Source organism: Purpureocillium takamizusanense, chromosome 8, assembly GCF_022605165.1.
Source record: "Purpureocillium takamizusanense chromosome 8, complete sequence".
Lineage (NCBI taxonomy): Eukaryota > Fungi > Ascomycota > Sordariomycetes > Hypocreales > Ophiocordycipitaceae > Purpureocillium > Purpureocillium takamizusanense.
Genome location: NC_063075.1, coordinates 699,358 through 725,517, shown reverse-complemented (window position 1 = coordinate 725,517; position 26,160 = coordinate 699,358). Strand labels below are relative to the sequence as shown.

The 26,160-nt window shown below is 58.2% G+C and overlaps 10 protein-coding genes across 11 annotated transcripts; 6 read left to right on the top strand and 4 right to left on the bottom strand.

Moving 5' to 3' along the window:
* Nucleotides 1-859: 859 nt before the first annotated feature.
* JDV02_008268 (uncharacterized protein) lies at nucleotides 860-2,973 on the top strand. The gene is made up of 4 exons (XM_047989849.1): nucleotides 860-1,128; nucleotides 1,245-1,724; nucleotides 1,816-2,087; nucleotides 2,150-2,973. Exons 1-4 carry the CDS (start codon nucleotides 1,051-1,053, stop codon nucleotides 2,646-2,648), a joined length of 1,329 nt encoding a protein of 442 aa, XP_047845854.1. The 5' UTR covers nucleotides 860-1,050; the 3' UTR covers nucleotides 2,649-2,973.
* On the bottom strand, nucleotides 2,649-3,563 carry JDV02_008267 (uncharacterized protein). 2 transcript variants are annotated; one of them, XM_047989847.1, is made up of 3 exons: nucleotides 3,345-3,563; nucleotides 2,960-3,266; nucleotides 2,649-2,882 (listed from the first exon to the last, which is right to left on the bottom strand). In XM_047989847.1, exons 1-3 carry the CDS (start codon nucleotides 3,503-3,505, stop codon nucleotides 2,748-2,750), a joined length of 603 nt encoding a protein of 200 aa, XP_047845852.1. In that variant the 5' UTR covers nucleotides 3,506-3,563; the 3' UTR covers nucleotides 2,649-2,747. The 2 variants fall into 2 exon arrangements, with proteins under 2 accessions (XP_047845852.1, XP_047845853.1); XM_047989848.1 differs by having other exon boundaries at nucleotides 2,649-3,266.
* Nucleotides 3,564-5,103: 1,540 nt separating this feature from the next.
* On the top strand, nucleotides 5,104-6,108 carry JDV02_008266 (Sphingomyelin phosphodiesterase D). The gene is made up of 2 exons (XM_047989846.1): nucleotides 5,104-5,666; nucleotides 5,741-6,108. Exons 1-2 carry the CDS (start codon nucleotides 5,231-5,233, stop codon nucleotides 5,809-5,811), a joined length of 507 nt encoding a protein of 168 aa, XP_047845851.1. The 5' UTR covers nucleotides 5,104-5,230; the 3' UTR covers nucleotides 5,812-6,108.
* Nucleotides 6,109-6,208: 100 nt separating this feature from the next.
* JDV02_008265 (uncharacterized protein) lies at nucleotides 6,209-7,779 on the bottom strand. Its single transcript, XM_047989845.1, has 3 exons — nucleotides 7,399-7,779; nucleotides 6,849-7,328; nucleotides 6,209-6,779 (listed from the first exon to the last, which is right to left on the bottom strand). Exons 1-3 carry the CDS (start codon nucleotides 7,589-7,591, stop codon nucleotides 6,340-6,342), a joined length of 1,113 nt encoding a protein of 370 aa, XP_047845850.1. The 5' UTR covers nucleotides 7,592-7,779; the 3' UTR covers nucleotides 6,209-6,339.
* A 582-nt stretch (nucleotides 7,780-8,361) lies between these two features.
* JDV02_008264 (uncharacterized protein) lies at nucleotides 8,362-10,813 on the bottom strand. The gene is made up of 2 exons (XM_047989844.1): nucleotides 10,272-10,813; nucleotides 8,362-10,200 (listed from the first exon to the last, which is right to left on the bottom strand). Exons 1-2 carry the CDS (start codon nucleotides 10,767-10,769, stop codon nucleotides 8,437-8,439), a joined length of 2,262 nt encoding a protein of 753 aa, XP_047845849.1. The 5' UTR covers nucleotides 10,770-10,813; the 3' UTR covers nucleotides 8,362-8,436.
* A 1,840-nt stretch (nucleotides 10,814-12,653) lies between these two features.
* JDV02_008263 (uncharacterized protein) lies at nucleotides 12,654-15,022 on the top strand. The gene is made up of 5 exons (XM_047989843.1): nucleotides 12,654-13,333; nucleotides 13,402-13,584; nucleotides 13,668-13,892; nucleotides 13,953-14,221; nucleotides 14,276-15,022. Exons 1-5 carry the CDS (start codon nucleotides 12,768-12,770, stop codon nucleotides 14,863-14,865), a joined length of 1,833 nt encoding a protein of 610 aa, XP_047845848.1. The 5' UTR covers nucleotides 12,654-12,767; the 3' UTR covers nucleotides 14,866-15,022.
* A 1,530-nt stretch (nucleotides 15,023-16,552) lies between these two features.
* Nucleotides 16,553-18,398, top strand: JDV02_008262 (uncharacterized protein; the record flags this gene model as incomplete). The annotated part of the gene is made up of 6 exons (XM_047989842.1): nucleotides 16,553-16,668; nucleotides 16,723-16,772; nucleotides 16,867-17,531; nucleotides 17,616-17,812; nucleotides 17,880-18,092; nucleotides 18,179-18,398. The coding sequence occupies 6 exons, from the start codon at nucleotides 16,553-16,555 to the stop codon at nucleotides 18,396-18,398; spliced, it is 1,461 nt and encodes a 486-aa protein (XP_047845847.1).
* A 92-nt stretch (nucleotides 18,399-18,490) lies between these two features.
* Nucleotides 18,491-21,495, bottom strand: JDV02_008261 (uncharacterized protein). The gene is made up of 9 exons (XM_047989841.1): nucleotides 21,370-21,495; nucleotides 20,923-21,311; nucleotides 20,512-20,866; nucleotides 20,289-20,446; nucleotides 20,103-20,237; nucleotides 19,927-20,048; nucleotides 19,290-19,877; nucleotides 19,130-19,234; nucleotides 18,491-19,074 (listed from the first exon to the last, which is right to left on the bottom strand). The coding sequence occupies exons 2-9, from the start codon at nucleotides 20,967-20,969 to the stop codon at nucleotides 18,677-18,679; spliced, it is 1,908 nt and encodes a 635-aa protein (XP_047845846.1). The 5' UTR covers nucleotides 20,970-21,311; nucleotides 21,370-21,495; the 3' UTR covers nucleotides 18,491-18,676.
* Nucleotides 21,496-23,030: 1,535 nt separating this feature from the next.
* Nucleotides 23,031-24,407, top strand: JDV02_008260 (uncharacterized protein; the record flags this gene model as incomplete). Its single annotated transcript, XM_047989840.1, has 2 exons — nucleotides 23,031-23,144; nucleotides 23,247-24,407. 2 exons carry the CDS (start codon nucleotides 23,031-23,033, stop codon nucleotides 24,405-24,407), a joined length of 1,275 nt encoding a protein of 424 aa, XP_047845845.1.
* Nucleotides 24,408-24,925: 518 nt separating this feature from the next.
* JDV02_008259 (uncharacterized protein) lies at nucleotides 24,926-26,131 on the top strand (the record flags this gene model as incomplete). The annotated part of the gene is made up of 1 exon (XM_047989839.1): nucleotides 24,926-26,131. One exon carries the CDS (start codon nucleotides 24,926-24,928, stop codon nucleotides 26,129-26,131), a length of 1,206 nt encoding a protein of 401 aa, XP_047845844.1.
* Nucleotides 26,132-26,160: the final 29 nt, after the last annotated feature.

The following is a 26,160-nucleotide window of genomic DNA, read 5'->3' as shown; positions in this document are numbered from 1 at the left end:
AGAGTGTCTTGAACTCGCTCTGCTCTGCCCTTGTCATTTTGGGTGATTACTTAGGCAGAAGTAGTAATAGCACTAGTAGTATTAAGTTGCGAAGTAGCGCCAGCGGGTGACATCACAATGGGAATCGGGGGGCGGGAGGCAGATTGTGGGCGTCTGACAAGCGCGCCCGAATGAGGCAACGGCCGAGCCGCCCGGCGGACTGGCGACGTGTTGGCTTGGTATAAACCCCTACGTCAAGCATATGTCTGCCAAAAAAGGACGGAGTGGTTAGTGGTTAGTTAGTACGTAGAGGGAAGAAGTCGCTAGCTTCGGGGTTTTTATTACTCTCGTGGCCTCGGCGCGTATGGACCATGGACCATGGGCCGTTCTCGTGCATGACTGTACAATTTCCGGCGGCAGCGCTTGACCACGGTCTAGACGGACGAAGTTTTTCCTGCTTTCTCTCTGTGTCCTTTTGCGCTTCCCATCTTGTAGAGGCTTGCGTGCTACAGGGAGTAGTAGGAAGGGAGCAGACGGCTGGAGCGGGCCACGGGGGTGGGTTGGCAACTGGTGGGCGTCTGTGTAAGTCGGTTTCAATGCTGTCTGGGTGGTTGTGCCTTGCGTTCTGCCGGTCGATTACAGGGATTTCGGCCCCAGCCCAAGTCTAAACTCTGCCACAGGGCGAAGGGAGAGGCAGGGAGAGAAAAGAGAGAGGGACAGGTGGACGGAAAGCGTGTGTGGCGTTTCTTCAACGCCACCGCGCTACTAACTAGTTATTTTGGGGATCCATCCGGTCCTCGAGGACGAGCCTGACGATCGACACGCACGCAGGACTCAGCCCCACGATAAGCATTCAGCATGATCCAACCCTTTCTGCTTCGTGCTGCTGGCACACACCCACTCCAAGTCCAAACTACGCCTGACCAGCCAGCCAGCCAGCCAGCCCATCGCATCTCATCCCATCCAAGCCAAACTACTAGCTACCAAGTTAGTGTTGCAGAGAGACGCTCAGCACCAGCGCGGCAACCGGTCTCCTCGCCAGGCACCAGACGGCGGCGCGCGCCCCCCGCCATGAGGCGAGTCGTCGGCCCTCTGGATCGGCGGAGACGGGTGACGCGCTGTCAGCCCTGTGCCCAACGACGCATCAAGGTACGTATGTACGTGAAGGGAGTGCCCGTCCAGCCCAGTCCAAGTCGACGCCAGCCACGGAGATCGACGAGACTCAAGCTCACGTTATATTCTAACTACCTTGACACCCATGGCAGTGCCAGGGCGGACCCCCATGCGACTACTGCGTCCGGGCCAGCAAGACGTGCCGGCCCCAGTCCCCTCGCGCGCGCCCCGACGACGTCACCGCCATCATCGTGGCATGCCACCCGCCGCCGCCGCCGATCAGGACCCGTCCCCGGACGCCCGATGACGCCCTATTCCTGGACTGCTTTGCGTCATTCCTGCGCCGTCGCTGCCACCTCACGCGGGTGTTTGTGGACGCGGCGGCGAATGACCTCGCGCGCCTGGTGCACGAATCCGCGCCCGTCAAAGACCTGGCCGTCGCCATCGGGGCGCTTGATGCGAGCCGCCAGGGGCCGGTGACGGTGGCCGCGCGGGGAGGGCGCGAGGCGCGGTGTACGGCTTTTCGTGCGTATGGCAGGGCGATGAGCAGGCTGCAGACCCGTCTGAGCGACCCGGATGCCGTCGCTGGGGAAGATGTCGTCTGGAGCACCTTTCTGCTCGGGCTGTTCGAGGTGCGTCTTGCGGTTGCCTGTATTCGCGTTGTCTTTCTCAGAGGTCAATGAGGGACGGGCTTGCTCTGACTGTGGGAACTCATTCATCTAGTTGATGGCCGAGGCGTCCGGCGACGGATGGGCGACGCACATGTTTTACGGCACGGCGCGGGTACTGCAGCTCGCCGGGCCTGGCCAGGTCTTGCCGCACCGCAGGGGCCTTTTTGGCGCGTTCCGCGTGCTGGAGGCGACCCGGGCCATCATATATGGGCATGACACGTTCCTGTCCGGCGATGCGTGGCGATCCGTTGTGGACGGCGACGCGGCGAACCCTATGGTTGCGGTGCTTGATCTCATGATACGCGCTTCGTCTTTTAGCAAGCGGTATGTTTTCGTACAAAGCTTCAACGAGTGATATAATTTTTCTCTCACTAACAGCCCAATAGCTTCTTTACAAACATTGAAGGCATCCCGCCCCGCGCGCGTCCCTACAGCCCAGTCATCGACAGCCTCGCGCGGGATGGCGTTGCGCTCTTTGACCTCATCCATGCATGGGAGGGAGCGACCCCTACGGAGCCGTTTGCCGAGTTGGCCAACGCCAACCACCGCGCGCTGGAGCTGTTCTTCTGCAGGAACTTTACCTACTACGATTGCTGGCTCGAGCGAAAAGTCCCCCGACTGGAACCCCGCGAGAGGGGCGCTCACGTGGAGGGGGTGCTGCGCGCATGCGAGGCCGTGCAGCAGTCGGGAATTCCTGGGGCGCTGCTCCTGTTTCCCCTGCGGATGGCGGGCGCGAACACGGCGGATGCGAAACAGAAGAAACGGATCCTGCGGCTGCTGGGGGGAATCTACGCGCAAGGGTTTGTTGTGGCTGATAGGATCACGACTGACTTGCACGAGTATTGGCAGTACCAGGAAGAGGTGGCGCAAGCCTCCATGACCTAGTCCAACGATATGCTATAGAGTATGGACGTTGCAGAACCTACGAGTCTGGCCGCATCATCACCCGATATGGGGAGGCCATACTATATAGTGCTTCGCGCATTAGGTCCCAATGTTGAAAAACTCGGTGACGACCCTGGTGCGTCGGCCAGGCGAAAAGTAGTCATACCCAACCACCACGCCGCACTCATTCACGTACACCGTCACCGGGATCGCGCCCTGGTACATCATGTTCCACTAGAGAATCGCGTCGTCAGCAGTGGCCCCCACCCCAAGACCGCGTTCAGGTGCGTGCGCCCGGTCCAAGCACTCACAGCCGCCACACGCCCGTCGACGAACCGCCGTCCCACGAGCCCGCCAAACACGGCGCCCGCCTTGACGAGCATGTCCGCCGCGAAGAGCGGGTAGTTTGTGTTGACGTAGTCGCGCCACACGTCCGGCTGCGTCGCGTCGTCGCGCCACGTGGTCAGCGTGTTGTCGACGAGGCCGTCGGCCGTGACGTTGGAAAAGTCAAAGAGCGACGAGGCGACGGCGTCGTCAAACACCTCGTGCACGCGGACGGCCTTGTCGGAGGGCGAGTTGCGCATGTACCCGGTCATGATGTGCGACACGGTCTCGTCCCTATGTGTGTGGATTTGCGTCAGCGGGGTCGGAGCGCGTGCATTCCAGTAATCTGGGCAAGCAAGAGCTCGGGCTTACCACTTGTGCTGGACGAAGCTGGTGTTGAACTCGGGCTTCACCATGGGAGGCGTTGGCTGCTTGAAACCGGAGGAGAAGGCGAGCATTGACGCCGGGAATGGGTCGCAGTCGGACGCCCAGACTGCGGCCGCGAGCGGAACGAGGTACTGAACGGGGCGCATGGCTGCTGTGGAGGGATGTAAGTCGGCGGGTTTCGAAAATGCTGCTTGTTCTTGATCTTGGTGCTTCGTGATGTAGTGTCTAACAGCTGGCAGGTTACCTCCACGACCTTGGGCCTCTTATAGCCCAAGACCTGTCTGTTCACCTGGACCGCGATACTACTCTCACGGACGCGTCAGCGGTAGTCGTAAACGCGCCCAAATGGTACCATTTCGGGTGTCTGCCGAGAAGACGAATGGTTTTATTTTGAGGCTTGGAACCACTCGGCTGCCGGCGGCGGCGCGCGTTCTATTACTTCCCGATTCGGCAACATTCGGACGGCACGGGTGGGGCCGTAAGCCAACGGTCCGGGGCCCGGAGCCCGGACCTGGCCCGACGTCACGTGCCATCTCCCTCCGGAAATTTGAGTTCTCTGCTCCATACACTGCAGCCAGCTTCTATATATATGCATATTTTTGTAGAGCAGGTTTGCACATGGCCAGCTTCCACAAGGTTCGGACAGTGGGTGCATCTCTTTGTTTCGAAACTTCGTTCTTCAAGGCACGGGGAGCCGACCCAACAACCCAGGATTCGTCATCGTGCCAAGCGCACGCTCGGCACCGGTTGCCGCGACCGGATCAGAACGCTCCACGTGCATGCGTTGATGAACGCCATCGCCCAGCCACTGCCGTAATTCTTTTCACGTATGTGCATGACATGACACGGAATACCAGAGCAAGGGCATGGTCCAAGCTCTTCAATTACCTACAAATTCGTCATCGGACAAGGTCAAGCCCATTTGTGTTAGCTAATTTATGGTTCAGTCCACGTCGGACGATTATGCTAGGCGCGCCGTTCAGACTACGTCACGGTCCGAGGAAACGAGTCAAGCCGGTGCCACGGCTGACGCATATGCGAGCGGGTGATGTAATGATAACCTGTCCGAGAGCTGGTTCAAGGCGACCTAAAAGGCGAGGTATAGCCTCAGCCTGTGCTGTGCTCTAGGAAGCGTATACTGATAGAAATCTCATGGGCAGCCTGAGATCAGAGAGCACGGCAGTTGCCTGATTGCCACGTCATGCTCAGACGCTGCCCCGACATGGATAAAGGATATATAAGTACTGCAGACGTGGTTTTTGAGGCGGCTGTGTTTTCCACGAACATCTTCATAAAGAGTCTCATGGCCTCTGCTCAAGTCTCATCACGGTCTAGCATCAGCTCCGATGGCCCGGCTTCCGGAATACATGTCATGGGTGATATCGTTACTTTTGCTGCTACAATCCTTTCCTATTATATTATGCAGGCCCCAGCCAATACATACTCTACCCGCGAAGCCGCCGCCAGCTGAACAGCCTGATCCACGTTCGGAACCGGTGTGGCCTCTACCTGAGAAACCGCCGTCTAAGCAGCCTGATCCACCTAGGGAACCGGTGTTGCCTCTACCTGAGAAGCCGCCGCCTCCATCAAATGCTCAACCTGCAGAGCCAGTGTGGCCTCTGCCCGCGAAACCGCCTCCTTGTCCGCCTACGGAGCCGATACTTCCTCTACCCCCAAAGCCACCACGACTACAGAGGCGTGCAGCACCAAGGCCTCCGCCAGTGCACTCTGTGCAGCCTGGACACAGGCCGCCGCCGAAGACTGCGCCGCGGCCCGCGCCGAAGCCGTTCTACGCCATCGCGCATCGCGTGCTCAACAGCGCGGGGGTCATCGCCGCCCTCAGGCATGGCGCCAACGCCATCGAGACTGACATGACGGCCCAGTCGCACGGCTGGTGGGCCGACCACGACAACACAGCCAAGAGCAAGGGCGACACCGCCGAAGCGCTGTTCAAGGCCATTGCCGACCAACGACGGCGGGGCATGAACGTCGTCTTCGTGTGGCTCGATATCAAGAACCCGGACGCGTTCCCCGCCTCCAACAAAGTCGCTAGCATCGAAGCACTGCGGGATCTCGCCCGCAAGCACCTCGAGCCCGCTGGCATCGAGGTCATGTACGGCTTCTACAGCTGGAGCGCCTGGGGTCGCGCCTATAAAGTCCTCAGCGCTAGCCTCAACAAGAATGAGGCTCTCAATTACGAGGGCAGTGTCGCAGAGGCAGAAAACCTCTTCAGGGCCCGCGGGCCCGCACGTATCGCGCAGCGAGTCTTTTCGAGGGGCGATATATACAAGCCATCCGACGACATCGGTACGTGTGCAAGCCATACAACTGCCCTGTGCCCTCAGTTACGTATCGCCGAGCACTCACACAAGTTCGGCCAGGTACTTGGGTGGAACGTGGTTCGAAACAGCGCGAAACAGGCGTATCAGATGATGGGAGAGGCCGGCGTTGATGGGGTCATCTATGGCTTTCCGTCGAGCGACTATGCCAACCACCCGGACACGAGCGGTGCGTTTGGTATTTTAAGAGGCTGGCTCAATAGAAACAGAAATAGACGGTACCTCGCGACCAATGCTAACAGGGCTTGGTGACAAGGGTGGGTGATCCGCCTTGGCCGATGTACTTTTCAAGAGCGACGCGAGGATCACGGGTACAGTTTGACCACATCAGATGTAGAATATATAGTGAAGGCGTAATGAACCGGGCAGGCGAAGCTGCTGTGAGAATGCAGACGATTTGAAGTGTGGTGGCAGGAGGAAGGTGTCTGGTGGATGATGACAGCATCAGGTGTCGTACGATGCCCAATCAAATGTGAGAGCATAGATAGGAGTCGTAGAGATGGTCTTGGGCGCTACCTGAAAATATTGATGGCCAAGAGGGCCGAATGGATGGTTCAAAGTTCATGTACATACTTGTTTATGGCCCAGGTAGTATCAAGTTCGGGGGCAAGCGCAGTGCGTCAATGCGCTAGGCTTCGTCTTCATAACTCGTCTTCGTGTTCTGAGTCTAATTGGACCCCAAATCCAATCATTGCCCCTCTTCTATCCTCAATAACAGCCTGCGAAAGTTGTCTGTGTCGGCATTTGTTCTGATTGGGAAACGAGCCTGATGGGCGGCAGGAGCGACAATTACAGTGCGTGGGCAGTAGTCGTGGAGTCGAACGCTCAACACTGCGGAGGAACTGCTTGTGGTACTCCTCGATGATTGAAATCATTTTCCCCACGCTTTTACCATGAAATGGCAGCGTTGGTCGCGAAAGCGAGTTGTGCAAGACCAACATACTAGTCAGTGCTCCAAGTCTCATCAGGTCGCACTCGGGCGAGCAAGTGCTCCAGGCCTGCCTCGCCAGGCAGTCCAATTCCGTATGCATTTGGGTAAGCAAGTAATCAACGGATTGTATTCTGAAGGCCTCCAGCCTGTCTGTGGCGCGTAAATGGTCAGCAAATAATGATCCCTTAAGGCCTACGTGTGTAGTGACAAAGCTCCCACCTCCAACGCTAGCGGGAATTGGAAGACCCAACGTAAATAGCGGTTGATCCAGTTCACACTGCATCATTTTCGTTATTGCTCGCGCGGTTCCGTCATCTGAGAGAACGTGTGCGATATGCAACCATAGCACAGCATCGCGGCCGTAGGCTGTTGGCAATGGCGCTGCATGTTTCAAGCTCCTCAGCCACATATCAGTGAAAACCTCGAGTGCCTCGTGACACTGATAATAGTCCAAGATGACCGCAATCTTGGCTAACGTCTCAAAGTCTACCTCTCGAGGCACCCTCTTGTTTCGCCCATGAATAACGTTCATGACGATCAGTAGGGCGTCTTGATCCCAGGATTCGGCCGTGACGACTCGGGGCTCACTGCCGTTTGTTTTGCCTTCTTTCCACGGGCCGCAAAGCATGGACTTGAAGTAGGATGAAGCCAGAATTAAATGTCTGGAGGAAAGCCTGAAGTCAACCTCTGATGCGGGCTCTATCCATTTCGCGCGAGGTATGCATCAGTATTCGATGTTACAGAGAAGCCTGACGCGGAGAGCAAATACCGCTTCCTCCCTCCGGTGTTTCCCCGACATCGTGGATGCCGTCCGCCTTGGGGTCATCGGTAGCGTCTCGTTGTCCGTTCGAAGCGACTTTCTCATCCTGTGCCTTGGGCCAGACTGCGAACGGCGCATTCGGATGGGTCAACTTGAGAATGATGTCCCCGTCAGGGTCGATCTCGTGGGTTGCGACGATCATGGGGAAAGCAGGGGTGATTGGACTAGAAAAGGTCCCGAGGCCAGCTCAATATATTGCATACGAGAAAAACAGAGCTATGGGTAGGTGATGTCTGGCGCGGACGGTGGTGGACACGGTACGCAGTGCACATGAACTGGCCAAGTTCGTGACATGGCAAATTTGTGGGGGCGCGTAAGCCGGCATCGTGCCTTTCTGACTTGAAGTGGGTCAGCCTCCCAGTTGACCGGCTCTTTCCCCGCTCTCTCTTTTTCACCCTCGCCCCCCCCCCTCTCTTGGCCACCTACATGGGTCTTCTTACTGCCTTCATAGCCCATCAAGACCTCTTCGTAACCTATGCGCCTATGCCCCCTTTGTCACCTTCATGTTGACGCACCGCAGTCTTGCATACGCAACACGACTAGACTGTACGTGAAGATGCCTACCCACATGCTCACTGAAATCAAGGCCTTGAGAGCGAGCAGAGCGCGCCAGGCTGGAAACCGGGGCCCTGGCGAGGAGCTGTGGGATGTCGAATGCGGCGTGCTGCATATTACTTCTTCGTAGGCGTCATCAAATGTAGGTACGTACTTCGTGTTAAGTCAACACCCCTGGCAACACGGGTTCCTCATCCCCTATACTAGTTGAGACCTCTCTGAGCATCGCCCTGTCCCCGTAGATTAACCCAAATGTGGAACACATAGGGGGCATAGATCTCGACAGCAATTGACAGACTAGACTTCATGAGACAACGAAAAGAAAGTATCCGGATTGCTACTAAAGTCATCAAAGCAAGCATTAGTTTGTGAAACCATGGGACTATATATGTACCTAGCGAAGATTGTCACAACCATATACTTGAGCTATTGCTAAGGCGATAGAGAGGGTACGGGAACGCCCTTGCCCCGGCTCTTGACACTTGGGTTAAACCCGGGCGTCGTGGCTCCCATGGTTCCGTCCTCGTTGACGGTAGATCCAGGAACACACGTTCCGTTCTTGAACGCGACACTGGCCGCCTGGCGCCATGCTTCCGTCACATCCAAGACCATCTCTCGGGTGAAAAAGAGCCTACAGTTGGCCGCCTGGTACTGGAAGTGCAGGGGGAAGCCCGTCGTGTCGTTCTGACTGTACGCGTTGCGCGCGTTGATTGACCCGCCTGCCGGTCCATCCAGAAAGGGGAGCAACGGCGGATCTCCAAGACCTAGTGTTTTTTCATTTTGATCGGGGGCGCGCTGGTACCTGCCTCGTCGCTGCCGACGGCTTTCTTCGAGAGCTTGGCCCACCACTCCCTGAATTTCGCTGTTGGATAGAACTTGCGAGCCCCTGACGCCGCCGATGGCTTGCATGGGCTGGTTCATTGCACGGCCGCCAAGGGCTATCGTGCGGATGCCAAAGTTCCGGACCAAGAGGCCCACGAAAATGGAGCAGGCTGAGGCGCAAAGCCCGTCGGTGAGGATGACCATGTTTTGCGGCTCCCAGAGCGGCTTCATAGGCCTGTTTGCATCACTGGGACCGTATCCTGGCAGGAACAGTTCCCTGTTCATAGTAAGAGGAGCCGTCTTGTCCGATATGAAAGCGGCTGTCATGTTCTGCCCTTTGACTTCCTGGGGCGAGAAGAACGCGTTAGGATCTTCGATGGGACGGTTGTCGGGGCCTTGCGGGAAGCCTAGAGGCGCGACCAGAAACTGCGCTGAATCTCGGTAAGGCGCCACTCGGGTAAAGAAGTCGAGACCGGTGCTGTGGCGGTACCGATCGAAAGCATCGAAGCGGGCGCCTGGGAAGAGAGTGGTGTACGTGAAGTCAGCCAAGTTGAGCAAGCCGCCGCCGTTGGCGGACATGTCGATGATGACCTTGTCTCGACCCTGTTGCTTGGCCACCTTGGCCGTTTGCGTGATGACGTCTCCAGCCTGGCGGACCTGCGCCGCAAATTGCTCTTCGCTGTCGTCGTCGCCGCTGCCGTCTATTGGAGAGAAGCCGAGAAACGAGATGACGGCAGTGTCTTGGAAGCCCGTCTGGTTGAGCATATACCCTGCGATCAGATCGTTGGGGTGCTTGGCAACGGGAAACGGGTAGCCCTTCACGGTTGGCTTGGGAGCGGGAGGCTTGGGCTGGGGTTTTTTAGGTGGGGGTCCCGGCTTGTTGCCTCTGTTCATGGGAATTTCGAATTTCTTCTGGAAGTCGACGCCCGAGCGGATGCCGGCGAGCGACACGGCTGCCGGAACGACAACGGCGTTGGTCACCTGCCGGGACGTGCCGTTTTTGTATGTGATATTGTACGAGTCGGGGATCTCCAGAACAGAGGTAATGGCCATGGATGAGACGCCAACGGCATTCAGGGGTGTCGAGCTGAAAAAGACGTTTAACTGTGCGTCCGGATCTTGAAAGTTCTGCGGATATTTGAGACTTTCGTTCTCGAGGAACTCGTGGATGTCCTGGCCGTCGATGCTGGCAATGGGAGATGACGAAGCTCTGGTGCCGTTGCTTTGCGTATAGATGTCTCGCGCGAAGAAGATCTCTGGCGTCTTTCGCCCGTCTTCGGAAATGGACATGAAATCGAAATCGGGGCGCATCAGGCGGAAGGCGCCGAGCATGCCCGGGGTGTAGATGAGGTGATTATCGTTGGCGGCGATGATCTACAGGTAGTCCAGGCGTGTGAGCCAACAATACTGCTTCGGGTCGGGAAGGGGGGGGGGGTGTCGCTTACGATGTTTTGCAAATCGGTCATGACCTCGTACTGAGACTTATAGCCGTCGCCTTGGAGCTTCTGTTTGATGGCCTGCATTCCCCCGAAGATGTCGACTCCGGGCACAAGGTAGCCCTCTGGTGGATTTTTGAGAATCTCCGTTGTAGAATGCCATTCCATATACGGCGTTAGGTAGTCGACGAGGGCCGCTGCTCGATCTTTGGTGAGAGGGACCGACTTGAGACACGCGGTGGCCACCGAGGGCCTTACGTCGAGGACGACTAGCCCCTTGCCCTTCTTCGCATTGGTGGAGGCAGCGGCTTCGAAGGCTTGGCTGAGGGCCGCGCAGGGCTCGACAGTGTCGTTTGCAACCGCGCTGATTCTGCTGGAGAAGGATCGATGTGCACTCTTGGCCTCGTGTGCCATCCTGCCATTGTCAAGATGGGATTGACCGAGCGCCGTGCCGGCCGCCGTCAGCAGCAGCAGCACCAAGGCTGGCACCATGGCTCTTGGAGTCATTGCCGGCGGAGTTGTTGAGGTCGTGGTGTCGCGTGAGTGTCGATGACCGCAGCTGTATCTGACGAGCTACCAGGCTCGCCACGGCTCCCAAGCTTGCGATGGTAACTGGCCGACATCTCGCTAATAACACAAAATACTCCATGACGACTCCGTGCTTCGTAGTGCCTGCCGGCTCAAGACGGCGATATCCAGCACAGGCGAGTGCAAGGAGACTTGACACCGGAATCCTTCATCCTGCGATACCGGTTTCAAGTCGGCGCGAGCAAACGACTAGTAGCAGCCAAGTGCAAACGAGTCATTGACGGCGTTGCCGTGCCGGGCCCTCTAGCATTGTATACCATAAGCTGAGTCCATGGTCATAGCTGCGTCGGGGCATCTATAGCCCCGTTGGTAGACGAGTAGGATTCGGTGAGATACATTAGACCGACGGGAGCCCACTGGAATCTTACTCACGGCACTCGGTAGCGTCGATCGTCGGCGTCGCATCGGGCGTCCCTGTTGGTGTTTGCTTTAAACTTTTCCCGTCACCGCCAAGCAGTGAAGTCGGAGAGATCGTCCCGTTTCGGCCTGCGCCTTCCCGAAATTGCATTTTCGAGCAGTTGATCCTGCTATGGAAGCCTTCTAGAGCGTGTGCAACCGCCGATCACCTCAAGGTGATAGTAGGGAGACTGGAGGCAGGGTGGGAAGACCCCTAGGCACCCCGTCTCCCCTACGTCAGAACAGCACAGCGGATTCGCAGATCTTTAGGCGCGCTATAAAGTACAAGGCGGCGTGAGCAATTGCCGCTATGAGCGGAAGCGATGGCAGGCGCTCGATGCTGCCAAAGCCTTCGACCCAAGCGGGCTATCCTCAGAGCAAGCCTCAAGGCCCCCTCGTACCCTCGCAAGCTGAATGGATGCTAACTAGATGGCGCGTCTTTGCGGACAAAGACGCGCTGGGCCACAGCTTATCGGACAAGCCAAGTAACCCCAAGCTTGCTAGATGCGTTTCGTGTTCGTAGCCCCCCGCGGGAGCGACCGACCTCTTCACCTACTCTCGCATAGGATTGGGGTCACAGATGACTGGCGTCATTTAGCACCATGAAACCAGAGTGCCTGCTAGCTCCTCTCGGCGTGTCCGGGAAATTTGGCATTTCTCCCTCCCTGATGCCCCCCCCCATCGAAGCTGCAGTGAAACGTCTGGGAACCCTGTTTCAGCAGCAAACGTTAAAGTAAGCGGACGCTGAAGCACAGGGTGCCACCGTCAGCTGATAATGCACGACGGCGATTGAGAAAATCGCCAGTTCTCACAAAAAGAGAGTGTAAAGACGACACCTTGTGAGGTTTCCGACCAGTGATGCGATCCATGAATGGCGCTACGTCGTTGCGTAATGCTGGGTTTGTTTCCGCGAGTTGCATCGTCATTGCAGCTACTCGATTTATTGCTCGACGAACGGTGTCAGGTCGGTTCCATAGGCGTCTAGTCTACTGGAGTTAGTATGCATGCAATCGCACGTTGTGAGCTTTCAAGACTTGTCGTTCACAACATGAATGGCCACCACATGACCGCCAGGTGTCGTTGCGGGTCGGGGACGGCGCGAGGTGGAACTGATACCCCAAACCATGCGTGGGCTAAATTGATGTTACTCATAGCCGTCAGAAAGAGTCAATGTCAACGGATATACTTTGTACACGCAACATTGAACGACAGCCCCTTTGCGGAGTGCACACAGCTATAGGGGACGAATGTTCAAAGTAAGCCAATGGCTTATCCGACTAGCCGCGGATTCAGAGACTGACCCAATTCCGCTCCGTCACTCGTGGGGGTCTGGTAAATGTACTGTCGACGCGCGGCGGAGTTCGCTAACCGCCCTCAAACCCGCCCATGTAAGCGGCATCTTGACCCGTTCCCTCTTGCCAAAGCCCGTCCCCGGATATGTAACAAATCCCATACGTACCTCCCTACACACATATCCCCCCCACCGCGCGGTTCTTACTCAGAAACCTCGATTCACGGCATATGGAATCCGAGAGCGCGGCCGTACGGGAGTCCGCCTCCTACGGGAAAGCGTGCAGCGGCTGCTCCAAGGCCAAGTGCCGCTGCATCGTCCGCGGCGAGGGGCTCAGCTGCGAACGCTGCCACCGTCTCTCCAAGAGCTGCCAGCCGTCGGCCACCGTGAGGAAACGGGCAAGCGCCCCGAGGCCGGTGCGAAGGACAACAGCAACAACACGTCTTGAAGATAGGCTCGATGCCCTCGTCAACTTGCTCGCCGCTCAGGCCAAGTCCGGGGCCGGAAATGCATCCCGGACTCCAGGGCAGTCTGACGGCATATACGTGGCGCGCAGTCCTGACGCGGCACCAGCGGCTTGGCCCGAGTCACCTGCGTCGGAGGCAACCAACCCCAGGGAACAACACCATGAAACGCTTGGCCTGGAGAGATGCCCAGATGCGACCCCTCACACTCGCCCACCTCATGACTCGATGCTTCGGGAGTGTCCCCTAGCCGAGGACGACCAGTGTCTGGAAACATTTCGCGCCCATCATCTGCGGGCGTTCCCATTCCTTCATATCCCGCCCTCCACAAGGTGAATGGCCGCCGCCCCATTGGATGGCGCGGCGACTCCTTGAGCTGACGTCACGAGCAACATGGAAGCGCTGCGGATGTTCAGCGCGAGTGGCCGTTCTTGTGGCTCAATATCCGCGCTAGCTGTTGCAAGCCATATGCACGCCAACAAGCTCTTGAGCTCAAGGTCCGCGAAACTATCGCGCAGAAGATGCTCGTAGACCTAGAGAGGAGCCTAGATCTGCTACTGGGCCTTCTCACGTATCTGAGCTGGTAAGCCCTCATTTCTGTAGAAGGGGTTGAGTTAGGTTGCCTACATGCACGTACTCTGACCTTCGGCTGCATGAGCATAACAGGGCTGAGGGAAAGTATCGAGGGAAACCACTTCTGAGCGCGTACTCGAGCCTTGCCACGGCTCTATTGTTTGACCTTAGACTTGACAGAAGCTGCCGCGAGATCCCTTGTCGGGAGAGCAATGTCAGCAAGGCTTACAGCCACCCGATCAAGCAGGTGGTGGCAGCCGTGGATCGAAATAATGTGGAGCGACGGGCCGTCCTGGGTTGCTACGTGGTGACGGCAACGTGAGTCTCGTGCTGCAGACTTCCCTTGACGGAATTACTTGACGCTGACGTAGTTGGCAGCATCGCCTGGTTCCTCAGGATGAAGCCCATTGGGTGGACAGTCCACATGGAAGACTGCCTGTCCCATCTGGCACAGTATCCCGAGGTGCCTGGTGATTGCAAGCTGGTAGCGACTGCACGGCTGTTTCGAATAATGGAGGAGGTTCATTCTGTGTCGACTTGGCGAAAGGTCGAATCTACCTCGTCACAGCCGCAATTCTACGTCAAAGGCTTACGGGCAATGCTTGACAATGTCAAGGATATTACCCCCCCGCAAGTCCTGCAAGATAGTAAGTTGCCCAACGGATACCAGGTCTCCCGCCGCTGACTTCAATGGGGCGCAGAGATGATAAGATCGTACCTTTGCATGGCTGAAGCACTGATCTGCGAGCTCGCCCTGCACGCACGGCAGCAGCAGCAGCCCGCGAGCGTCGTCGACTTTGAACGAACGAACTGCTTCTACACATGCCTGCAGGCTCTCCAGGGCTGCGTGGACAACTTCCTCACGTTCACGCCCGAGGAAGCGTTCAGTCACCCGATGCCGATGCACCTCCATTTCAGTCGCAGCACGCACATCCTCTACCGCCTCTGCCTGCTCGACGACCCGGCGTGCGACCGCGCGGCGGTCCTGCGCACCGTGGACCTGCTGGGTGCGGTGGAGAAGTGCGCCGCCCTCTACGCGGCAGTGCCGGCGGCGGTCGGCCTGGAGACGGGCGGCGGCGGCGGCGGCGATGATGACATGTTCACGCGGACGGCCGAGGTCTTGAGGGCCATGGCACCCGCGTGGCGACGGGCGCTGGAGGATTCGGGAGCCCTTCCTGGAGCTTCGGCAGTGAGTATGAACGTCATAGGCCAGGATGACATGATGTCGACGGACTTGTTGACGGATTGGTGGTTCGCGGACTTGATGTTTCCGGTCAATGAAATGGTTTAACAGTTTTGACGTCAGGAGAATTAGGGGATCGGTTGAGTTTCTAGGAGCTCATCACCATCGCCGCCGGTGAGCATCCAAACAAGCGGCCCTTGGGCGCGCGGGAGAAGGTATCAACTGATGTAAGCGCCACTTGACACTTGTACAGTATATGTTTCACTTTCTATAGGACCTGTATCTAGCTAATCGGAAACCGCAAACGAGTGTAGGCAGTTGCTGAGATGAGGTCAGACAGGCTCAGCCTTTCTGCCTGCTCCAATCTCATGTGCGTCCCAGTTGCCCGTCTGGTCCCCAGCGCGGGGGGGCCATCGGGGCGCGCGTACAGGGTACATACATGTGGATGCGTTCATGTTCACCAGCAGCTTGGGTAACATGACGGAGTTGGGTATTGACTGCTTTGTAACTTAGTTAAGCTACTGCCGCCCAAACATGAGGCGGTCTGACAGCATGTCAGGTCTTCTCACATGCAGATACTGGTCTCTGGGGCGTACTTGCACTTCAACTCTCGTGGGGCGATTGATGTCGTGGCGCAACATAAACTGCCGTCCAGCCACTTCATGTTGGGTCACATGCCAGACAGCATGTCGGCCCATTCCTTGTGCTCCGGCAGCCAGCAGCGCGTTGTCACGTAGATCATGCGAGTGGCATCATCATTAAGTTGCTTGCACTAGAACTTATCTTCGAGGACCAGCAGGTGCTCAGACCAAGTTGAGCACTGTCCGCCACTTTCACCGGGCGGGACGCCACGGCCAGGTTCCCCGTACGTACTCGAGCAGGGCGCTCAAAAGCCCACATGCATACGCCAAGCCGCGCCCCTCGCCCCGTACGGCAGTAAAAGGGGGGGCTGCCGTGTTACTTAGCCGCGGCACCTGAGAATGGGACAACAGCCCGGGCGAGATGCAGTGCCCATCAACCTCTTGAGCGGTGAGCAACGCACAGGGCTCACACGACGGCATCTTGAGTATGAGGGCCCCGAAAACAGTCTCAAACGATACTGTACGAAAGCTAGAGGCCAACACCCTACGGGGTAGATTGACCTATGTAGCCGGTTTATGCGAGTTGCCTCTCAGCCCTACCCGTAACGGTCGTCAACATCGGGTTCAGCCAGACTCCATTTCGAGGCCGCCCTTGCACAATACCGTGCCGTGTTAGTCTCGCATGCACCTTCCCAACTTAACTCACCTCGATAGATGGTTCCAGCCCATTCATCGTTCTCTTGGAGGCCTCGATCACCAAGTCCGTTGAACTACTTCCCTGCCTCCATGCTGTTGAAGAAAAACGTGCGGCGTCGAACACGACCATTCTCCTTCATGGTGCAACGCGGCGGCGCAATGGCGACATCGAATTGCCCAGAGCCAAGAGACTGATGGCGCCAAGACGGTTGCCCATTCGGTGCGCAGCTGTCAGGACCCAGATAGATCCATGTAGCTCGGCAGCCACGTTCTGGTCCACTTTCGGCTGGGGCCCCCCTTGGCGGGTGCTGCAAGTTAAGCTTAAGCTTATCGGGCATTGACGCGATGGCTTGGCGGGGGGATGCTGCGCCTGGCGGCAGTTACAAGACTTGGGGACTTTCTCGCCCGGACTGTCGCTGCAGGTATAAAGCCAGAAGAGCCGAACGTTTCCGTTGCGACTAGGCTTGTCATGCCATATCACGAAAGCGAGCTTATCTTGGAAGCATTCATAGACATTCATGGCGGACACCAAGGAATTCTCGTCGCATGTGCAGGCGACGCCTCCCGACGGGGAGACGATCCTCACCCGGGAAGTGGACTGGACTGTTCAGGAGGAGTCCAAGGCTAAGAGAAAGTAAGAAAGTCGGCTCCAAGAATGGGAGAAAGCGGAAAGCTAATAATGAGGCAGGCTGGACCTCATCATCATGCCCATTCTGACACTGGGCTTCTTCTGCCTCCGTAAGTACAAGTTTCAAAGCACCTCCGTGCTACTATCTGGTGCCTTGGTATTGAACGAAACCCGTTCTGTTTTCTGACTGCATTGCGCGCGCAGAGCTCGACCGCGGCAACATGGCCAACGCCATCACGGACAAGTTCATGGAAGACGTGGGCATCGACCAAGACCAGTTCAACGTCGGGCAGCAGATGCTGTCGCTGGGCATTGTGCTCTTCGAGATCCCCTCCAACATGATCCTGTACCGCGTCGGCCCGGGAAAGTGGCTCACGCTGCAGCTCTTCCTCTTCGGCGTCGTGAGCACCTTCCAGGCCTTCCAGCGCGGGTACGGCGCCTTCATCGCCACACGCCTGCTCCTCGGCGTCACCGAGTCGGGCTTTATCCCCGGCGGGCTGTGGACGCTGTCGACGTGGTACACGCGCGACGAGACGGCCAAGCGCGTCATGGTCTTTTACTTTGGCAACCAGATCGGCCAGGCGTCGGCCAAGCTGCTGGCCTTTGGCATCCTGCACATGCGCGGCGTCGGCGGCCAGCCGGGCTGGTTCTGGCTCTTCGCCCTCATGGGCTCCTTCACGGTGCTCGGCGGCTTCGTCTTTGGCTTCTTCCTCCCGGACTCGTTCCGCAACCCCCGCAGCACCTTTTTGCCCAACGTGCAGTGGTTCACGGAGCGCGAGCTGCATATCCTGCAGGCGCGCGTGCTGCTGGATGACCCCATGAAGGGGCGCAAGAAGAAGCGCATCGGCGGGGACGCCTTCAAGCGCACGGTGAGGACCCCTCTCCTTTTTTCACACGGCTGCGTTTCTGCTGTCTGCGGCGATGCCCCATGGTACTGATGACGGGTTTCAAAGTTCATGGACTGGCGCATCTGGGTGCATTTCCTCATCACGCTGTGCAACAACGGCCCACAGCGCGCCTTCGACACATACGCCCCGTCCATCGTCACCAGCTTCGGCTTCGGAAGCCTCGTCAGCAATGCCATGGCAGCCGTCGGCCTGTTCCTCCAGGTTCCCATGTCGTTTGCGTTTAGCTGGGTCTCGGACCGTTTGTGAGCTTCCTGCGTTCTGCCCACTCTTTCTGGAAACGCAACTAATCGAGGTCGGCCGCGTGTATAGCAACCGGCGAGGCGAGACCGTCATGGTCGGCTTCTTCTGCCACCTACTGGGCTACATCTTCAACCGCGCCTTCACCGACGTCCCGCTCCGAGGTGTGCGCTACTTTGGCGTCGTCTGGACGCAGACGTTTGGCACCTTTTCGCACCCCTTGAATATTGCGTGGCTGTCGCTCGCCTGCAACGACTCGGAGCAGCGCGCCCTCGCCATGGCCGGGTGAGACCTCTCTTTCTTTTCTTTTCCTTGGCCACAGCTTGTCCATCTCTTGTGCGGCACGGCTCAGCTGCTAACATCATATGCAGGGTCATTATGAACGCCAACATCGCCGGCATCTACGGGGCGCAAATCTTTCGTGCTGACGACAAGCCTCTGTACAGGCGCGGCTTCAGTGTTGCCATCGCTGTACTGTCGGTTGGCCTTGTGCTTGCCGTTATCCGATGGGTCGACGACCGGCGCCGTCGTATGAAGAACAAGCACACGTTGCAGGTGGAGACGAAAGATGCGACAGCGGTGTCGGCCTGACGGATGCTGGGGCCGCTCAGGTACACTGGAGATTGCTACAAGACACACATTAACATGCCTTTGCATCCAGGGTAACGCACATATTTTAGAATGGCTTCGAATATTGCAAAAGTCATTTATACACAAGACATTACGTCAGGTATCAACTTTGAGAAAGGGTATAGCTACACGAAGTGACAGTGCCCGGGGGAAGGTATCTCGAGAGGTATGAGTCAGGAATCACTCTGGTATCAATCGCCAACTACCACCCTCAGTATCCTTCATAGTACGCGGTGCAATCACGCCTTGGGGCCTTGGGTCTCGTCCTTGTAAAGATCGGGGCAGACGGCGGTTCTGTCGACACAGGTCCAGCGCTTGATCCACCAGGGCAGCACGGTGAAGAGCTGGTACTTGGCGTGCGTGCGATCCGGTACCGCAAAAACATAGTCAAGTTCCTCAAGCGTCTTCTGCTTCGTCTCAGGCACGAACAGGAAGATTAGCACGAGCGCAACCAAGTTCAGTCCAGCGTAGAAGCAAAAGGCGCCGGTGGACGTCATGGCTGTCAGCATACGCGGGAAGGTAAGCGACAGGACCGACGCCCAAAAGTTGTTGGTCGCCACAGCCCACGACATGCCAACCTCACGGTGCGACAGGGGGAAGACCTCGGCCGAGTACATGAAGGGAACGGGTCCCTCGCCTATTATCTCATCAGCAACGAGTCCTCTTGACTGCGCTCCGCATTGAGTACTTACCGGGTGAGTAGAAGGCAGCAAAGAGGTAGACAAAAGTGGCCACGGCAGCAATGCGAGCCGTGCTGTGCTCGACATCGGGTTCGATGAGGTAGCAAAGGCCGGCAGCTGAATCAACAAGTTAGCGCCATGTGGTCGCTCGTTCAAGGCGCGTGTGACTTACCCAGCAAGGTCCAGAACATGTTGGGGAACGTGAACAGGAGAAGAGTGCGGCGACCAAAGGTGTCAATGGTCCAGACGGCAGGCCAGGCAAAGATGAAGTTGATCAGGCCAAAGCCGAAGCTGGCCCACAGCGCGGTATAGTCGTCGATGCCACTCTGCTTGAAGATGGTGCTGCTGTAGAATGCGACAATATTGATTCCGCACATCTGCTGCGCAATCATGACGATACCGGCGGCCCACGTGGCGCGGCGAATGCGTGGGATGGTGAAGAGCTCGACAAAGCGAGTGAACAAGTTGCTTGTGACCTTGAGTCCAGCCTCTTCCACGAGCACATCCTCCTGCTCGAGGAGCACGTTGATGTAGAACAGGTCTCGGGCAGCCTGGAGAGGGGTGTTGCGGAGCCTCAGGAGTGAGCGCCAAGCCTTCTCGAACTTGTTCTTCTTGATCAGCCATCGAGGGCTCTCAGGGCAGAAGTATGTGCCGATGACAAGCGGGACGGCGGGAATGAAAGCAGAGCCAAGCTGGAGGCGCCAGGCAATATCGCCAGTCTTGCCGACGGCCAGGTTGGCACATGTGCCCAGGAAAATGCCTAAAGAATTAGCCGCGGTTGACAAGGTAGAGAACTATGCTTTGCTCACCAAAAGCCGTCCAGACCTGCCAAGACATGACAAGACCACCGCGGATGGAGGCGGGTGAGTTCTCGGCCGAGAAGACCGGGACAGTCACCTCCTTTAGACCCATGCCAATTCCAAGAAGCATACTAAGCCCAGTAAATACATTGCGCTGGTCGGAGAGGCAGAATTAATCAACTTACCGGCACACGAGCAGCTGCTGCCAGGTCTGAGAAACCGCCATGCCAAAGGGAGCAAGTAGGGAGAAGATGGCGGCCACAAAGATGACGCCACGGCGGCCCAACAGGTCGTTGAGAGGGTCAGAGATCCAGCCGGCGCTGTCCAGTCAGCACAGCTCAAGTCCAAGCGGAAACAACAAATTCACTTACAACAGGCAGATGGTAATGTAAGGCATGGCGTTGACGAGGCCAATGATCCAGCTGTTCTTGGCGCACTCCCCCTCGCTGGCCACGGGGCCGCAGTCGGGAACCGAGTCCGGAATTCCCAGGGCTACGGGGAAAGACAAGTTGGCGCCATTGGAGCCGGTCTAAGCGATATCTCAGTGGTCTGTACAAGCCTTGTGCCAAATCTGCCTGGTGTAGTGTAACCTACCTGATCCCAACCCTGGATAGCCGCAGCAATGGAGTTGAGGAAGATGGTATAGTAAAGCGCCCACGGATGTTTCCAGCGGTGAGTGACCTCTTCCCTCAGGACAAGCTTGTCGTCATCGTCGAGGTCATCCAAGGTCTCGAAGCCGGAGGGGTTCTGGGCGACGAGGGCACCCTTGCGCAGCAGGGGCAACATGTCGGCCGGCAGGCCCTTGTCGCGGTGGAACTTTTCGACTCTCTCGAGAAGAGCCGCTCGCGGAACGCCATTGAGGGGGTTCTGAATCTCGCCCTCAACGTTCTCAGCGAGGCTCACCTTGCGACGTTGACCCTCGTGGTCAATGGCGAGTTCCTTGGAGACACTGCCATGATGTCAACGGCAAGTCTTAGACAGAGAGGAATGGAACGCTGCACTTACACGGCCTCGTCTCTCTCCTCCGCCACCTTGCGCTCGTGGTCAGACATGGCGCCAGCGAATCACTGGAAAGTTGCTGAGAGATCGCACAGCTGCGCAGGCTCAACAAGCAGAATGCAGAGCGGGATGGGAGCATACGAGGAGGATCCCCTCGATGGCAACAAGGACGGGCATGGCTTAAATAATGCCGGGATCAAGACGAGGGAATCACGCAGGTGGCTGCATCTTGGGAGGTCCGGGACACAACGCCACTGGCCTCGGTTTCCAAGCGTGCCGTCCAGCCCAGCTTTCATCCAGTCCTTGCTCATGACCGGGGTTGGTGCGGCCGTCCCTCCTGCGAAACTGGCCGCACCCATGTCATGCGGCACGCCAACGTTTGCTTTTGGACGAGGCTGCCGCCGCGAGTTAGCGGAGTACGCACGAGAGCCAAGTGCCGGCGCCTGTACTAACAGCTGGCGGAGAGCACAGCGGCGCACTTGGCGGGCATCAGACGGCGGCGTGTTAGTTACACGAGGGCGAGGCGTCGGCGGCCATGTTCACCGCTGCCAGAACGGCCGGGGGCCATCAAGGGTTGCAGCCAACAAGCCATCCGGCGCCCTGCAGTGGAGGCGGCCGCCACCCCCTTGTCGTGAATGGCCAACTCATCCAACAATCCGCAGGCAGCAGCATTTCTCTCCACTCGAGGGGTGCGGCGATGCGGGGATGTGGCACAATTGGGCCTCAGAGTGGACGTCCGGAGATGAGGGCCTCGCGACGTCTGGATGAAGCAGACGTCAGGCAGATCTCAAACGAGTCATTGCGCAACTCACGCCAGGTCGAGACGGACGTTGAATTCGCTCCACAATAGCGCCCTCTGGCGCCATCGTGGGGGCTGAATTGCGGGCGCGGGTGCCGGCAGTGGTGCGGAGAGCCAAAAAAGCCAATTTTTGCTTGCCCTTCCTTGGCTGTCGATCTGATCTCTTGCTAGGGTCACAAAAATAAATGACGGACAAACGAACAGGCGTCACGGCTGGGCGTGTACCAGCCGGTTGTTGCCCGGGCTGAGGCTTGCCCAACAACTCTCCGAGAGGCCGGCTTCACAGCCGCCGCCGCCACCCGCGAACCCTGGGCTGCAGTGAGCACAAGGGAGAGAGAGAGAGAGGAAGGTGCTTCGCGACCTGGGGACGCTCGTTTGCCAGTTTGCTAGCCCGAAAAACGCTGCGCTCGTTTCCGTGGCCACGAACCAACTCCATTTCATCCATAGTGCTGCCTATGTTCGGCTCCCCGCTCCCCCGTATCCGTCCCCAACTCTATCCCCATCCTCCGGGCTGGAACGGGCCAGGTCGTGGCGCCTCTCACCGGGGTAGCCGCAGCATCATCGCCTTCGGTCCACCACCGGTGCTCTTCTGGAAGCGATGCCAAGTCTGTTTGGCGTTTGCCTAATCGTGGAGCTGCAACGGCGGATGCTGATTCGCAGCCGGCACTTCTCCACCGATCCTTCTTGGCTGAATCCACTTCTCGCAGCAGCAGCTGTGACCGGGGTAGGCATCCACTCCACCCGCACGCTGAGGCTTGCATCTGGGAGACCTTGGCAGCTTCCCTGGCATCCTGGTCAGATGTCAGACATCCGCCGTCGGGCAAACGAGCTCACCGCAGGCAATGGCATGACGTTCCATGAAGGGTTGGTTAGCCGGCCCAGCGTTGGGCAGCTCATAACGGCATCTGTGCGTGTGCGTGCGTCTGGTGTTGTGAAGCCGTCGGTGATCATGCGACGGCGAGCGCTTGGGAGTCAGTCGTCTGCCGTTCGAGACCGGTCGCTGAGCCCAAGTCAAGTCAGGTCGGGCGAAGCGGAGCCCGTTCGTTCGGTGCTACCCACACGCTTCTTGTCGTTCCCAAGAGGCTTCGCTTCGCTGGTCGTCGACTCATCTACCTCGTGCTGGAAACGTGCGTGGACAAAATTGATTGGCACCTCCTGCCTCGTGGCAAGGTGGCAGCTACACGTGACATTTACGACCCTGAGTCAGCCACGCATCCTCCATGTCGCGCCCACCCTCAATCCTCCTCCCATCACCTGACACCCGAATCCATTCATCAATTGTTTCCACGCACCACCTTGACTCGCCTACGAGCCGATGTTCGGCGTGTACACATTGGACGAGCCCGCCGACGGGGTCGTCCGCGCGCCCAAGCTCAACTGCAAGAAGTCCCGCTTCGGCTGCACCCGCTGCAAGCTCCGGAGGGTCAAGGTGCGTCCAGAGCTCGCATTCATCCCCTCGCTTGCCTGAAACGTCTGTAAATAGCACAGCGCAGCGTGGCTCGATGCAGGCAGGAGCTCACTGATCCATCAGTGTAACGAGCAACGTCCCAAGTGCCAGCACTGCAGGCGCCACGGCACGGCCTGTGTCTACAAGCACGAGCGGCCCCAGGCAGAGGCGGCGGGCCACAGCTCCAGCTCCAGCTCCACCCCGGTTTCTCAGCGCCGGAAGAATGCGGCCAACGACCCGGACAGCCTGGCGAGCCGCTCGGCAGAGCCGGACCCTCCTGAGTCTCGCGAGCGGCGCCTGCTCGAGGCCGGCCTCATGCGCCACTATGTCGCCAAGACCGGCCCCGGCACGGCAATCGACGACCTGAGCCGGCCCATGTTTGCCGAAGCCATCCCAGAGCAGTCTCTATGCTGCGATTCTCTTCTCTATTCCATGTACTCCATCGCTGCGCTTCACCAGTCCTGCGCAGCGCCAGATGCCACTGCCGCCGCCGTCTCGTCGGACGTGCACCGTCGATACCTGGCCATGGCCTTGCGCGAGCATCAGGCGTCACTTCAAAACATCACCGCGCAGAACGTTGACAATCTCTGCATGACGTCTAGCCTGCTGCGCGTCTGCGCTTACGCTATGCTCCAGACGCGGGGCCGTGTGCCGTACTCGCCCCCTTCCGAGTGGCTGATGATCTGCGGCACCGTCATGGCCCTCTACGAAAAGGCGTGGGACGTTGCCAAGGAGCGGCCCGACTCGATAGCTTGGAAGTTCCTGAGAAGCCCCTACGCCATGGCGGATGAAGGGCACAGTGGCGAAGACAGGTCGACTGCATTCGACATATTGCTCACGAGGCAGGCTGACGACTCGGACCCTTGGGACGCTGAGTCGCAAGACGCCTACCAGCAGGCGCTCTCGTTCCTCGGCAGCGTGCAGTGCGCCATACAAGATGGCGAGCCCGAGGGTCACATATGCAGACTCCTCGTCGTCTTCCCTATGGTGATCAAAAGGCGGCTTTTTGACCTGGTCAACGCGGAAGAGCCGAGGGCTCTGGCGCTACTGGCACACTACTTTGCTCTTCTCAGCGGCTATGGCCACATGTGGTGGATCGGGCCCGGCCCGGCGCAAGAGGTCCTGGCCATTGCCGAGGAGCTGTCCGCGCAAACCCGATGGGCACCGGTACTGCAGCAGCCCATTGAGCAGGTCAAAGCACACTCTAAGGCTTACGGGCGGGCGGCGTCTTCTCCTTCTGGCTGATGAAGGAGGGCTGTGCATAAGTGCGCTTGACGCCAGCCTCCGGGCAGTTCTGCTTATGGGCATCGTGCTCGCATCCGCCAAAAGCGGCTAAGCGGCCCTTGAGTAATTGCCCACTTGGGAAATCGTTCTCGCACGCTCGCGATCGCACCGCCTAGTTCAAGTTCGCGTTCTCGCGCGCATTCACGTCATCTCAGGAACTTGAACGCCGAACGTGCCGCTTTGTGCGTGAATTACCGTGCCTTGTAAAAAGGCAGATTCAATATAAAAGGCTGCCTAACATGCGCGCATGCTCAAGATGGCACTCTTCATGCTCCTATGCTCCTAGATTACGTCCATCAGCCAGTCTTGTCCTCTTTGGCTACCTTGAAGACACTACAATTGGCGGCGACGCTCTCAATTAAACACTCATGGCTTCGATAACTATTCTCTTTCTCCTACTTCTGCAGCTAGTGTCGGGGGCCCCTCGGACTCTCCAACCTCGAAACTCAACTTCCCAAAGCCCGTCCGGCAATCACACAATGCTTCAATTAAGCTCGGACGTCACCTTCAACTATGAGGTCCTGCGGGTGCTGGCCGTCTCCTCTTACCAAGGTGCCGATGTTAGTGAAGTCCTAGATGCTGCTGGCCAAATCCGCCCTGGCGACTTTGAGAGCTGGTACAAGCAGTTTTCCAAAGCTGCCGAGCGCGTCCACGGCATCGCCAAGGCTGTCGACTCGTGCAAGCACCCCGTCTCCGCGAGGAACGCCCTTTTCCGTGAGGCAACGTACTGGCGCTCCGCCGACTTCTTCCTTCACGGAAACTGGACGGACCCGCGCATCAACGAGCTGTGGGTGAAGCATCTCGCGGCTTTCAACAAGGCCATCGCACTCCTCCCCGTCCCCGGCCAACGCGTGACGCTCCAGGGCGACGGGTTCAAGATCCCGGCAATCTTCTATGGCAGTGGTAGCAAAGAGCCCCGGCCGACAGTCATCATGTGCAACGGCTACGACGGCGCGCAGGAGGAGCTGTACCACGTCATGGTCGAGGCTGTGCTACAGCGTGGCATGAATGCCATCACGTTTGAAGGCCCCGGTCAACCCACCGTGCGCCGCGAGCAGAACCTGGGCTTCATCCCGGAATGGGAGAAGGTCGTCACACCGGTCGTCGACTACGCTCTGGGCCGCAAGGAAGTTGACGCCAAGTCCATTGCACTGATGGGATACTCGTTTGGCGGGTATCTTGCCCCCCGCGCCGCCGCGTTCGAACACCGCCTCGCCGCCGTCATCGCCATCGACGGCCTCTACAACTTTGGTGAGGTCATGCTGCACCAGGTTGGCCCTGAGCTTACCGAGCTCTGGCGCCAAGGCAACTACACCGTCGTCGACGAGACCATCAAGGGTCTGCTGGCGAACCCAAAGACGCCGACGCCTGTCCGCTGGGGCATCGGCCAGGGGCTCTGGTCGTTCAACACGCCGTCGCCGTCCGAGTGGCTGAACAAGACGCAGGCCTACACTCTGGACTCGGTGGTCGACAAGATCCGCTGTCCGGTGTTTGTGGGCGATGCCGAGAACGAGTCCTTTTTTCCCGGCGAGGCGAAGCGACTGGCTGACAAGCTGGGCAGTCGTGCGACGCACCACCTCTTTACGGCTGAGGACGGGGCGGGTGAGCACTGCCAGGTCGGTGCGACACAGCTGATGAATCAGGTTTCACTGGATTGGCTTCAGGACGTCGGCTTCCGCCGCTGAAAGTTGGGCGCGTACAGGATATAGCTGAG